The sequence below is a fragment of the Gavialis gangeticus genome, unplaced genomic scaffold (genome assembly GCF_001723915.1).
Source record: "Gavialis gangeticus isolate Ggan-Ray unplaced genomic scaffold, GavGan_comp1, whole genome shotgun sequence".
Classification (NCBI taxonomy): Eukaryota; Metazoa; Chordata; order Crocodylia; family Gavialidae; genus Gavialis; species Gavialis gangeticus.
This window is the reverse complement of record NW_017729027.1, coordinates 33,508,152-33,522,902: the sequence shown is the minus strand read 5'-3', so window position 1 is coordinate 33,522,902 and position 14,751 is coordinate 33,508,152. Positions and strand designations below refer to the sequence as shown.

Here is a 14,751-nt window from a genome sequence, read left to right as displayed (position 1 = left end):
GGAGAGGTGATTAATGACCTTGTAAGGGTGGCATAGAGCAGGCAGAAGCCAGATGGGAGAAACCTGAGGAAGAGGCAGTCGAGACACTAGTAATAAACTGCTGCTTAGGAAAGTTGAACATACAGGAGGAGAGGAAATGATCATTTGTCTCAGTGAAGACTGGAAGAAGTCAAATAAAGAGAACAATTGATTGTAAGAGACCAAGGCGTTAAGGACTGTAGAAGATGAGAACTAGAACACTCCAGAATGGGATGAATGTCTAAAAGAAGAAAAAAAAAATCGAAGGAGGAAGTGAAGATCATTAAGGAGGATAAGAGCAGGAGGTAAATTGCTGCTTCAAAGAAGTTAGCAAGCTACTGGACAGGCAGAGAAGAGGAACAAATGTAGAAGGGGAAGAGGTGCTCAGAGTCCGAGATAGCAATGAAATGTCAAAATTAATAAAAACGGATAAGAGGATAGAAGAAGAATTGCTTGGCCAGGAACAGGACAGAGATAAAGGAAGACAGAAAGAGCAAACATAGGAAGTATATAGTATAGGAGGTCTAGGTCATGAAAGGTCTGTGAGTTGCCGGAGCAGGAATGGTAATATTGAGGCCAAAGAAAACAATTGGGATTAGCAGAGAAGGCAAGTGATGAGCAGAGGTGAGGTAGAACTAGCAGCCACAAAACACAGAAAATAGAACCTTGTTTGAAAATTCATGGGCCCAATTGATGCATTTGAGATAAGACACACACATTTTTCCCTCACTTGGCCATTTCATGTGAACGCTTTATAAATATCATCTCTTATATTTTGCAGGAATCACAAAGCAGTTGTTTCCAAATACAGATGATGCTTTAATTAGGAGAATGATGGGACAAAAGTTAAACAATTGCACCAAGAAGCCAATTATAAGCAAAGATAACTCAGTTACTTTTCAGAAGCATACCTTTTGGTAAGTTGTTAAAAAAATCAGTCACGTCTCATGTACTGGTATGTATGTCTGTCTAAACAGTAAGAGAAAATAAAATCATCTCAAAATTATCTTTCAGATATGCATTCATATCTGTAATATGAAGATCCTTTCACATTCTTGCACAAATATGGTATAAGAGAAAAATATCCCTTGTTAACATTGCAGCACAAAAAGCTACTCATTCTAGACACCTTGAGAAAGTAGGCGAGGGGAGTAGAAGGCAAAAATAAATAACAAAAGTGAAATTGATTGCTACATCTATTATAGATTTTACATTATTTAGTTGTTACTATAGGGAAACTTTGTCATCTAAATTAATGAATTAGATTAATAAATTATTTAAAATTTCATAAATTTGGCCATCAAAAACTGAGTCTCAAAGGTCTACACAGATCTTAGGAGATCTATAGAGTCAGAAGCCTGGTGCATTTACAGGGTTTTCCAGATCCGTGACATTGAGACTCCTGCTGCTCATGGGGAGCTTGACAAAATTTATATTAATTAACGTATAAAAGAACTGCATGTCTGAAGTGGATTTATGACGTGGAGAATCATCCTTCTAGTTGTAGCATCTACTCTAGTTCATTCCATCAGCTGTGCAGCCTGACTCTTGATGATCTCCATAGACAGGCTTCCATGGAGATCTGTAATCTATTGTAAGGTCTGTCACTGGATTTCTCAGTAATCTTGGAAAAGTTATATCTCCATTTTCCCCATCTGTAAAATGGGAATAACATTACTTTCTTTTGTAAACTATTTTATCTACTGATGAAAAGCAGTATAGAAGGGCTGAATATTAGGTTCTTTTGCCCTCTGGTGGTGGATTAAACAGTTAGGTCATAGGTTCTGTTAACATTACGCTCTCATTGCTTTATGTATGAGCATAGTCCAAATATGCTAAACCCATCTCTGTTGTTAATTAAGTCATCAGTTTGCATGACGGGTTTTTTAAAAGAAAGAAAAATAGATTTTCACATAAAATTAAACCAATAGGAAGCTATGGAAGTCTTCAAGAGAGAAAGTATCTATTTAGAGAGAGAGACAGCTATTTCCAGTAAGATCAAACTTTTGGAAAGAAATATCCTCCCGAAGATCTACATCCACTTCCATCTGTGCCAGCCACTGAAAGTCAGGTCAGTTGTAGGCTCAGTGTAACAGACAAACATGTACATCTGAAACTCTGCTAGACTTCTACTGCTTTTCAGTATTACTTTTTTAGTAAGTATGGATTGCACTGACTTTAATGTCAAATACAATTAGATGCAAATCAGAGCTGTTACACTGTACCATGTCAAGGGTCTTGTTCATGCAGTGGTATTTTGAATTCTGTTGCAGAATCTCACCCCACAGCTTCAAGACAGTATGCTCTCTTGATGCTTCAAAACTAGTAAAACAAGTGGATGTGTTTCTTTCCATGGCATTTCATTTTTTTAATGGAATTTTACCAAGTCTGGAATAGTATACATTGGGGTATCAAACTCATCTGGCCCTGTGCACATCATATCCATTCTGCGGGGCTGATCCAATGCAAGCACCACATGCAGCACAGACCTGGTCTGGCACATGCTCCATGAATGCAGGACTAGAGATGGCATGCACACAGCACATAGGGCCACTGTAGGGTTTGGTCTGGTGCAGGCATCACATGTAGTACATACCACAGACAGGCCCCATTTGCTGTGTGTAGCATGTGCTAAACTGTCTGTGTGTGCACAGGCAACGTGCAGGCCCAGGGCCTGCGGTATGTAGCATGTGGGGGCTGATTCAAGACACAGCAAGCTAGACCATAGGGCTCCATAGGCTGGCCATATTTTTGGTGTACATTTAAGGATTATGTGGTGTGTGATATTTTTTTTTTTCAACAATATATATTGTGTCATCTCTATCATGAAGATGGAGCAGTTTGCTGCAAAATACCCATGTAACAAAATCTGCAGCCCTTATTAACCATTCAGCTTCTACAAGTCTCTACAATATTTTTTTCACCCTCAGGGAAGCTCTTTTCTAGGAGCTCCAGGAGGATCTGGACCACAGATTGGAAACACTAAACCAGGGACAGGGCTGGAAAGACATCTGCTTTCTATGGCATCTCCCCATCCATTAAACTTGCAAGGCAAACCTTTAATATAGTTTCAGCCTCCTACTAGGGGCAACCTAAAAGGGTCCGTACCTCATTTTAGGTGTTTTTTGCTTTCTCCTGTATTGCCATGTGATGGATTATTGCCTCTTTTAGTGGAAAAATTCAGTTAGCTATTAACTTCTTCCTTTTTCCTAATTTCATTATAGAATGTATATATTACCAGTGAAAGACCAGTATCTTTGGTATATGTAACTAAATTCAGATACTAAATAACAAATTATGATCAATTACAAATGCTCACAAATTCAAAACATGGTATAAAAGTCACAGTATACAAAAGGCACAGTATACAAAATACTACATACAGACCTTTCAGAAAGTGACAGGATTCCTACATTAGGTATACATTTTCATAGACTTCAGATCTAGCAAACATGATTCATAACTGGAAACAACCTTGTACCAATTAGACCCAGTTCAATAACTAACTGAATGATGTTAGATAAGTATGCTAGTTTTGGTTATGTTATTTGTTCATATTCTGCTCTATTTGAATAGGTATGTTCTTTATCAAGAATGCTCTGCTGACTCTCTTATTCCGTTGTTACTTGTATTACAACCTTATAGCCCTTATGGTGGGTCTCCCTTACGCAATATGGCATAGACATCTATAACCAAAATGGTCCTTGCTGCTAAAGGGTTTACAATCAATGAATTCCCAAGGAATTTCTCAGAATAGATTAACACCTAACTTTAATCCTAAATACTGAGAAACCTAAAATGAACAGCAAGATACCCCAACGCTGGTTGTATCATTTCAATCATCAGTTTATAGATACACAGAGTCCTTGGAATCTAAGAGCGCATCTACATGTGCACTTTAAAGTGCATTAGGCTATTTTAATGGTGATTAAAGCATCACAAAAAACCATGCGCTTTTACAAATGCATATTAAAATAGGCTAATATGCCTTTTTTTAACCTTATAATGGAGGCACTTTATTTAATGTGCATTAGCAAAAGCGCATTAATGAACATGTAGACACACCCATTAAGTAGCAGCAGCTAGGGAGCCAAGCCTGCACATTGTTCTGCTCCCTGTGGATCCCTACAGATTTTATTTTGAATTTCACTCAGTAAGGAGCAGAACTTGTTCTTACTGTTTTTCTCACATATAAAACACACTTGAATTTTCAGCATCTGGGTTTTGATAAAAAAAGTACATGTTATCTGAGAAAGTATTGCATATACCATATATCATTTCTCCAAAATACACTTCCTCAAAAACATCAAACAGTAATAGTTTTAAACAGTAGTCTAAAAATATCTATGTCATATCATAGTCACTATGTCTTCTGGAAATTCATATAGGCCTAATATAAACACTGGCTGTATCTACACAAGATGCTGACTGTGCAGTAGCTCATTACTACTGTGCAGTAGCCTTGTGTGGCATGAAGCGTGATGCAGCACTACTGCACAGTAGTAACGAACTACTGTGCAGTCAGCATCACCTAAACGCCATTCAGAGACACTGTTGCATTGCAACTCCAGTTACTACACAGTCATTTAATGCAAAAACTAAATGACTGTGCAATAATGACTGTGCAGTCAGTGTCTCGTGTAGATGCAGCCACTATGATCTAAAGCCTGTTTTGCTATACTTGCCAAAGTGGTGCATACCTAGCCATATAATTGCAGTTTCTGGCACTTGTACACAGTTTAGGATTCTGCCTTCTCTTGTGAAACAAAATCACTCTGTGCATAGAGAGGAGGAGAGCCCTCTTACCTGTTAGCTCATTATTCTAGAGGTTACAGCATTTATCCAGGGAGCAGGACCAAGTCAAGGTTTTAGGCCCCCTCCAAAGGAGGGTGGAACTTGTATCTCATGCTTCCTAGCAAAGTACTCAGACCACCAGGTCATGAGCCAAGCAGTGTCTGGGCCTTCTTCATCCCTCCTTGAGACTGGCCCCCCTGGCTTGGTGATTAGAGCACTTTGCTGGGAAGCAGAAAATACAGGTTCAGCCCCCTCTCTTGGTGAGCAAAGCCTAGGCCTCCCACTCCTTGGTCAAGGACCTTCATCACTGAACTTAAGGTTAAAGGTAGGAGAGTCCTTCTTTGCCCCCCTCCCCTGATCTTTATGGTTTTTCTCCAACCAAAATTTCAGAATGTGCCCAGCCTTCTGTATGTATCTGGATGATTCTGTTTCCCTGTGCAGCTGCCTGGGCACAAGGCAGCCCCACTAAACATGGTCAGTAGGCTAGCATGGACTTTGTTGAAATATAAACTATGTATAAATACCCCAGAATACAGTAACATGGCTACCTACATACCATTTAGGTACATAAAGTGAAACAGGATTTAGCCCTACTTACATTAGAAGAAAAATGGACATACTTGGTCTCTATTGAGAATACTGAATCCTACTCATCTCCTCTTTCCAGACGTGACAGTCCACAAACTTTGCTGCTACCTTACCTACTGAGTTTGGTAGCAATAGGAATATTTCTGAAACCTTGGCAGGGGGGAGTTGTATACAGCACTATCATAAATTTCTCAAAAAGATCTTCCCTTTTCATTGAACATTTAAAATTACCCTTCTTTATAAATTGCTTTCATATTTTTGCTTGAAAAATCCTACATAAAGTCTAATCTAATGCTCATTGAAAGCCATGGGAAGGCCTCCACTGACTTCAGTGGTTGTTCATCAGAACCTGGAAGAGCCATGTATTCTTATTTTTTAATCGAACATGAATGGTATTATATAGCTAGTTTAAATAATGATCATTGGGCTAGATCCACAAAAGTAGCTGAAGTAGCTTCCTGCCTCCGATAACTCACTGCACCTAGGTATCCTGTACAATACATAGGGACAGCTCTGTGCCGAAGAAGGGGATAAATAGAAGTCAGCCCTGTAAGGGGGAAGATGCCTAAACTAGCCATTAGAAAATGCCAAGGAGAAGATTATGTCTTATGCCTCAGCTGCCAAAAAAAGAATGAGACACTCAGCTCCAGGTTAATGAGAGCTGTCTGTATTCACTGAAGATTCACAGTTCTGAACAACACCGCCCCTTCCCCCCCTCCCAGCCAAGAGTTTGGCATCTGCATCCCCCCTAAATCGCAACATGCTGCTGGAGGAAGAGGCACCATTCTCCTTTTTCATAATCTAGATGGGGAGCAAACACCCAGGATGGGGGATATGAGAAAGTATATGAGCAGGGCTGAATTTATATTCTCAAAAACAGTGGCATATCCACCAAGTAGTTGTATATTCTACAGTATAATTATCTCAGTTCCTTTTGTTGAAGCTGCTCCACTTCCCATGGAATATTTAAATTTTCATTAAGAGAGATGAAAAAAGCATGATGTTATGTTTGCTGGTTAAGATACTCCCTATTCCAATAAATATTTGATATAAATATTTAAATATTGACTGGCACAGGAACTGGAGTTCAGGTCTCTCTGTTTCCTATGAGTGCTCTGTAGATTACAGAGTTATATATTCTCTCTTTGTAGTGATTTTTTTTCATTTCATGTAAAGTGAATCATTCCATGATCATTTAAACAAGTCTGTATTGATGCAATAACAACAACAGAAGCAGCAGCCCCAAATAAAACAAAAAACCATTGTATCAGGCATCCTCTAATACAGTGAAGACCATCTTTCTGGCAGGCATGCCACAAAATAGCCCTGCACCCTTCTTGAGTGCCACTCCAGTTCCTTTCCCCTGCCTAACTGGCTACTCTGTTTCCTGCCCTACGGTCCCTGCCTGACCTGCTGTTCTACTTTCTGGTTCCTGTCCCATCTTCCTCAGTGCTACCTGTCCCCTCCCTGTTCTGCTGTGTGCCACACAAAGGCTGCCCACACCACTTATAGCACATGTCACATGTTTGTTGGCCATCCCTGCTCTAATACATTTCAACTGCATAAAAACTGCTTTACAAAATAGGAGGGGGGCAATATCCGTAGACAATTACTTCCAAAATGTTCAGCCAACAAAGCAAAGATATTTTCCAAAATTAGAAAAAAAACTTTGAAGTACATACTAGAGTCCCGGCTCCTTCAATACACATCACCAAAATGAAGGAAAGGAGAAACCAGAAAACGTATTTAAAGCTCTAGTAATAACTTACTCCAACAATAAATTTACTTCGGTGGTATTGCAAGGAGGAGATAGAATAAAATCAAATCTAGACTACAACTTAGAACTACAAGTGCTTTGCAGTCAGGTCTGAAACAGAGAGAAAAATCTTCATTTCAAGTCCATCAGGCCAAGGAGACACAGGGACTGCTAAGAAAAGAAATATGTTATCTTTAAATAAATAAGCCAATTGCTGCTCAGAAAGTAACAGCAGTGGGAGTCACAAAACTATTTTTGGTGCCCCTAGTTTAGATATGAATTGTCTCAACCGTGGCTTACCTGCTGCTCCTCCCAGTACTCAGGGCACCATCCCTTCAGCTCCTCTTCCCGGCACACAAGATCAGCAGGATGATGATTCACCAGCTCCTCCTTCTAACACGCAAGTTCAGCAAGGTGACAGTTCTCTGGCTCCTTCATCTCCTACGCTGCAAGCTCAGCAGGGCAGTTTCAAACCAGCTCCTTCCAGCATGGAGTCTCACCAAGGCAGAAGTTCTCTGGTTTTTCCTTCCAGCCAGGTTGCAGACAGGATCTCAGGAACTCAGACAAGGAGTAAAAGTGAACCCTTGCAGCACTTCAGAAAGGCCATGGATATTGGGGACACTAGAAAACAGGTAGGCAGTAATGATACTTAATGGTGTGTTCAGATGCTTGCAACAGTAAGCTAGGATACTGCAAGTGGAATAGAGGTTTTGGAACAATTTTCTGATGCTTGATGAAATTCCCACAGTATAGAAAAAATTCAAGGCACTTCAATATATTCAGATATAAGAGATTATTAAATACGTGCATGTTATACTGTAGTTCAGAACATAACTTGTTCCAAAATAAAACAAAGGTTCCCCTGTAATCAAATAAAAGGCACATTATTTAAGATAAATATAAATTCAAGAAAAATGTTATGGCCTTGCATTCATGTCAATAACAAATGAAAAGCCTGCTATAGGTATCTTTAGTCTTTCAAACAGAAATTTTTTTATTATGATATAAAGGGACACAGATTTGAAACTTGATCAGTAAATAAAATGCAGGTTGTATCCAATAAAGTGTTAGGCTGACATAGGGCAAGAAAACAAGACCTTAGTGATGCTGTTGAATTGGAAAGCAGGTTGTATTTTGGGGAGATGCAACTGCCCTACAAAGGGAGGAATAGGAGAAGAAGAAAAGTCTCTTTTTTGCCCCGAAGGAGTTGGGAAGGTACTCGTGTTCCTTTTGGCTTGTAGGCCTGTTATGACCTGGGATAGGCTTTCTCTAGAGAGAGTGTGGAGAGAAAGATCATCTGGACTCTGAGGAGAACTGGAGCAGGGTGAGATAGCCCATAGTGGGCAGAGGGAGGGAGCTGTGGCAGGCAGTGCAAGTAGGCTAAAGGTAGCTTTTTTAGAGATGCTTTTTTGCAGGTGATAGGCTAAGCCTGTTTTCTGTAATACCAGCTCCCTGGAATAAATATTTTAAAACATCAGACCACCCTGGTCTAAATAGGACTGTAGGTGGGCAAGAATAGATGCAAGAGTACCTTTTATCTCAGGGGAGAGAGTGTAGGTCTGAGACATTTCTGGAGGGCCACAGTCATGGCTTCTTGAGGCCTCTTTCCTATTGGTTTTTAGATGACTCGCAAGTCTTAAATATATCTTTCTCACTAAGCATGAGAATGAGGGATTCTGCTCTAGTTTACCTGAACAAGGTCAGGGGGAATCTGATAATAGTCTACAAACACTTGGAGGATGGAAATATGAATGACACAAATTAATTATTTAGACTGGTTAAAGAGATATACATAATAGGATGAAATTGAGAGAATATTTAGAGTTAATGTCAGGAAAAAATGCATTGAAGGTCTGATGCATGAGGCTGCAAAATAATCTAAGGGGAGTACTGAGTGCTATTAGCCCTATTTATAAGACACAGCACTAATAAATGCACTATGGAAAAGATTCTTGCATGGGCAGGGGTATAAACTAAATGATCTAATACAGGGGAGAGCAAAATGTGGCCTGGGGGCCAGATGCGGCCTGCCAGGCAATTCTATTCAGCCCATGGGGCCCCTAAAAAATTTAGAAAATTAATTAATCTGCCCTGGGCTGCCTGTCATGTGGCCCTCAACGGCTTGCCAAAACTCAGTAAGCCCTCTGCCCAAAATAATTGCCTGCCCCTGATCTAATAGGTCTTTTCTATCTCCAACCTCCATAATTTCTTAATAGATAGGTTTAAGGTAGAAGCAGATACAACAGCATGCTAGATGGATGCATCTAATGATGTTTACCATCATATAAAATATAATGGAAGGATATTTTGCCATTGTATATATATTGTAAATGTACTTGTGTATATAGCATTAATGTATATAGTTAACCATATTTTTGAAACAGCTTTCTATAAAATAAAAATACAAAAGCTTATTGTGTTTTAGTGTTGTATTTTATTGTTATTCTTTGTTCTCAGAAAAAGAATGAGACACTAATTAAACATAGTTACATCATGGCCATCTAGATGACATGTAGGTGACTAGATGAAAATCATAATTTTCCTATCTACTGTCATTTTTCAGCATGCCAGTAAAATTGTGGATAAAGGAAAATGTTTTCAATATAATTTATTGGGCCACCCCAAAAGGCTGTGGAGACAACAGACTATTAATGAAAATTCCAGAATAGAAACAAAACAAGCTAGAAAACTAAACAAAAAGTAGTAATAAATTATCAGTTTTCATCATAATCTCACAGGAAAGATTATGGATCTATGTTTATATTATATATGGAAAAAGGGGTTAGCAAAAATGTGATGAAATTCATAGATGACACAAAATTATATAAATTAATCAAAACTAAAAAGACTAAAAGGAATGCCAAGGTGACCTATCATTTCCTCTTGAGAAAAAGGCAGGGACATTGTTTTTATCAGTCTATTTATAAGAACATTTGTTCGCTGCAAAGGAGAAATACATTCTAACGTGTGAGCATATAGAGCATAAAATCATGTCGAAAATTTTCAATAAGTTGGTAATATGTATTCCCTTTGTATTGAGTCCTTGTCCCCCGTTCTTAAAAATGTATATAGGATAAAAAGAATTTAAAGACAAATGACAAAAAATATTTTCAGGCATGTAAATTTTTCCATACAGGGAGAACTTGAAATAGTTTAGTTTTGAAAAAAAGACATAAAAGAGGTGCAAAATAGAGAAATAAAATAATAAATGGTTAAAGAAGGTAAAATCGCCTAGATTTGTTCTTCCTTCCTTTTTTCCCCCTTGAAGGAACTGCAAGAGCAAGATAAATGGAAAGGTTCTTCGTAAATGCACGAGGAATTTATGATAAAAATACTCAAGTCACACTGTGCTCTCCTGCACATAGGTATCCCAACAGAAGGTGTGGCTCAGTAATTATATCCATGAGATACAACTTCATAGGATCTCAGGAAAGTAGGGCTGGAAGGGATTGTAACAGGCAAATTGAGTTGTGGTAAGGCTCTTAGCAAGAGTCCAGGCCTTCCCGGAACTAAGCATTAAAATTTTACCGAGTGGCTAATAGGACACTGGAAGAAGCAAGTGCTGTAATTGGATTGCTAAGCGAGCAATGTATAATACTTTCCCTATAAGGAAAGAAGACCAAAAGGAGAATAGGATTGTGTACCATGTAAGGAATGTGTGGCAGTGCCAGGGGACTGGACAATTTCTTAAAAAAACCCAAAAAAACAACAAAAGCTAGTTAATACAAAGGAAGGTATGTGAGAATGTGCAGTAGATATGGGAAGACACACAAAGCTGCTGCATCCTCTGCTGGACTATGGAGGCTCCAAAATATCGCTCACTTGGCGGAAGACCTGAGGTACGGTACCCCCAACAGTCACCACTGAGATACCTCCAGAGCCACTTGTCAGGTCTTATTATGGGGAGGAAGCCTGTAATATTGTATAGAGGTTACTAATAAAGTTCACTTGATGCCATATTAGCTAAGCTGTCATGTCTATCCTTTAGGACTCTGGTACAGAAATCCTATTGGTAATAGGGACATCACAAAATTATTTAGTCCAGTCCCGTGCTTAAGCCAGGATTGTACCCAACTAAACCATTCGAGTCAAATATCTAGTTAAACTGCTCTTGGAAGCTTCCAAGAGATTCCAGTTTCTCTAGGTAGCTTGTTCCAATGCTTGGCCACCATCGTAGTAAGGAAGTTCCTCCTAATCTTCAACCTAAATTTTCTCTGCTGTAGCTTGAGGCCATTGCTCCTAGTCCTGGACTCTAGTCACAGAGAAAATACCATCTCCATCCTCTCTAATTGCCCTTCAGGTATTTGAAGACTATTTATTATTGAATTTCCCCTCACTCTTATGTTCTTCAGATTATAGAACCCTAGGTTTTCAGACTTTCCTCATAAGCAGGGTTCTGGATTTTCCATTGGCTGTGGAAAAAAACGTGGATTCTCTTTTATGAAGAAGAAAAACATAGATTTTCTCCTTTCAGGAGAAAAATGCTGGTTTTCCTCTTTAAAGGAGAAAAACTGCAGGAAACTGGATTTCCCCTTGCAGGCTGGCAGCCTTCCAGCCTGCAAGGAACTGTTTGGGAGCAGGGCAGGGGCAATTAGAGACAGGGGGCATGTCCCTGAGGGCAGTGGGGGTGGTGGTGAGGGCATGGTTCCAAATATCTGAGTCCCCAAGCCAATTGCCTCCCCCTGGCCCTCTGGTGTTGCACCGCTGCTAGGCATTTGGACCCTCCTGACCCAAAGTGGGTCTCCCCTCTTCTCGCCTGCCACATTGTGTAAGTCAGGAATTCACCAATGGAAAAGGAGGTTCCTCCAGAGATTGGGTGACCTTCCACCCTCAGGCTGGCTCAGTGCTATATTGAGTGGCTTGCAGCTCTGCCTCTCCTGCACCCTGTCCACTTGCCAACCAGATGGGGTCACAGCAATGATAATGTGCTGTGCTGCCACACAAGGCAGAGGCCCATGTTGCCCCCTGCTGTCTGTGGGGTGGCTTTTAGGGGTGTGCAAAGCAGGCCCCTCTCGATTTGGATTTAGATTCAGCCCAAATCAGGGACAGTGATTCAATTAGTTGATTCAAATCACTGTCCCTGATTTGATTCAGTTGAATCAGCATCTGAAGTTTCAACGCTGATTTGAAGAATCAGCAATTCAGACACAGACACAATTTTAAAAGTCTTTACTACATACCTTGAGGTAGCAGGTGTGGCTTGGGAACGCTGCAGTGCTGGGGCGCATGGAGCATCCTACAGGAGTGAAGGGGGGCCCTCCATGTGCTCAGCGGTGAATCTGGAAGTGGACTGGAAGTACAAGGAAGTACTTCCAGCCGACTCTAGATCTGCTGGGGAGCACGCTGTGGGCCCGTCTGTGCCTCCCCAGCTTGCTGATCAGCTGCAGGGGGATCCCAGGTGTCCCCCTCAGACCCAGGAGGCACCAGTCACTGAGCCAGAGGGCTGCGAGGGAGCCCCCCATGTGCTCCCTGGCAGACCCAGAAGTGGACCAAAAGTCCTTCTGGTCCACTTCTGGGTCTGCTGCTGAGCATGCTGGGGAGACCCCCCCATGCTTCTGTGGGGCACTTCATGCACCCCAGCATCACAGCATTCATGAGCCCCTACTACCTAGAGGTATACAGAAAAAACATTTAAAGTCTCTATGTCCAAATTGATTCGAAGGGTTCTGATTCAATTCGGGGAGATTCAAGGTGTAGCAGGGTGGGGCCCCTAGGGGTGGCCGTGTTACCCCTAGGCTCCTTAACTGTGCCAGTCTTGCCCTACAGGCACTCTCTATCTCGCCTGCCATGTCTTGTTGGTATAATCGATATAGGGAGGCTGCCCTTGATCTTTGGGTTTAGACATGGTCTGGCTAGATCTTACTGAACCCTGTGGTTCATAGACCCCTTGGCATCCCATGTTATGGTGGATGGTTCCCGAGTCTCTCAGCCTTATGGGCTATATGCGTAACACAAAGTTCAAGACCTGCTCTGCCCTTTTAAGAGTAAAACTTCTTCTCTAATGCTGGGTGCCTAGTAGGTGAGGGTACCTTATGGGCTCCTGGTGCCCCATTAGCCCTAAGGGTAGCGTGTCTGATGGCTTTAGCATCTCTGGGCCCTTCTTTCCTGGAGGCTCCTTCCCCTTCAGCTGCTGGCGGGGAACTGAACTGCCGGGCCCCAGCCCTAGGGTTTTTATGGGCCTAGGGCCCTGCCTCTTCTGGACAGCTAACCAGGTGCAGATGCAGCATATTCTCTCATTAGCCAGTTGTCATGGCAACCTGCACTTGGGCTCTTATCTGGCTGTTTGTGTTCCCTCCCTGAGTGATCTCTGCTCTAAGAGCAGCAGGCACCTTAGTGCCCTGCGACACAAGGGTCCTCTGATTCAATTCAGATTCAGAGATTCAGCCACCTAATCGGGTCAAATCTCCACCAAATCAAATCAGGGACTGAAACTTCGCACAGCCCTAGCAACTTTACTGTCCACATGTTTCTGTAGTCTATGACTGTGACCCCTAGGCATCTTAGTAGCAGCCTGCTCCCCAGGCAGCAGTTGGGATAGCCCAGCATCTCTCCCCTGCTCAGGCTTTCTCCCTAAGATAAGTTCAAGTCCCCTGGCTTCCCTTTCTGGCCCTCTGTGGGCCGTGCCTGTCTCCCATACCTGCTCCCATTTTCAATTGAAAAAGGACCCCAAAAGAGAAGAAACTGAAAAACAAAAAACCCTGGAGCATCCCCAATGAGCTGCATGGTGTCCCAGCCACCTGCGGAGGGTTTGGGATTGAGAGTGTGGTTGGGGGTAGAAAGGTAAGAAAGATTTATTAACAAAAACACAACTATGCATAGTTATAAGGCTAGAATGACAGACAATAATAATTCACATCGGCAGTCCCCTCTGATGCCTGATGTACGACAAGTTTCTCTTTCCACAAAGCTCAGCAAAGTCAGACGTCCCTGATCAGTGCTGTCTGAGGGGTACCGGGAAGGACCCTGGTATTCAGTCCTTGGGCTCCTCGAGATCCATGGGCCCACTGAATCCAGGCCAGCAGCTAATCTTAAATCAGGAGCTTCTTTTATGGAGCTGCATCTTCCTTTTAAATGATTTCTGCATGTGCCAGCCAATTTATAACTTCTGAGCTATGCTGATAACTTACAGCCATCTAGATTCTTCCTACTTCAAACTGTCCTTAGGACTGACCAATAGCAGTACAAGCCTTGCATTCTTTTGATAAGGTTAATTTTTACTACGCCACTGGGCCTACTACTTCAAGGCTTTGCTAAATTTGCTAGGCCTGATTACATACAAGGCCTTACTAATCTTTGACTTTAATTAGGCTCTTAGCAACAACATATAGCTTAATATCTGAACAAATGACAGAAAAACTCTTGGTCTAATCTTCAGAGAGCCTTCAGCAAGCACCTTTATCATACAGACATAGTTTTCAGCTGTCCCACATGGGGTGGGAGGGGGTTGGATTCACGCATCCAGCATCCAATCCCCAGGTTCAATCTGTGGGCAGGTCCCACCAGTCAGACGCTCACCCTCCACTCTGTCTTCAGGGGCAGAGACCCCCCTGGGTCTCCCCTGATCCAGCTTTCTGGCAGCTCCCTGGCATCCTCGT

The 14,751-nt window shown here is 41.6% G+C and overlaps 1 protein-coding gene across 3 annotated transcripts in view; it reads left to right on the top strand.

Moving 5' to 3' along the window:
• The window catches only part of BEND6 (BEN domain containing 6), a 28,413-nt gene extending 19,185 nt beyond the window's left edge, over window positions 1–9,228 (top strand). Inside the window, exons 8-9 of one of the 3 annotated variants that reach the window (XM_019520521.1) lie at window positions 800–935; window positions 7,473–9,228. In XM_019520521.1, coding sequence (XP_019376066.1) covers window positions 800–935; window positions 7,473–7,809 — 473 coding nt within the window. In that variant the 3' untranslated portion in view covers window positions 7,810–9,228. Of the gene's footprint in view, window positions 1–799; window positions 936–7,424 lie in introns of those variants that run through there. The other 2 variants (XM_019520520.1, XR_002098087.1) reach the window with 2 other exon arrangements.
• The last annotated feature ends 5,523 nt before the right edge of the window (window positions 9,229–14,751 follow it).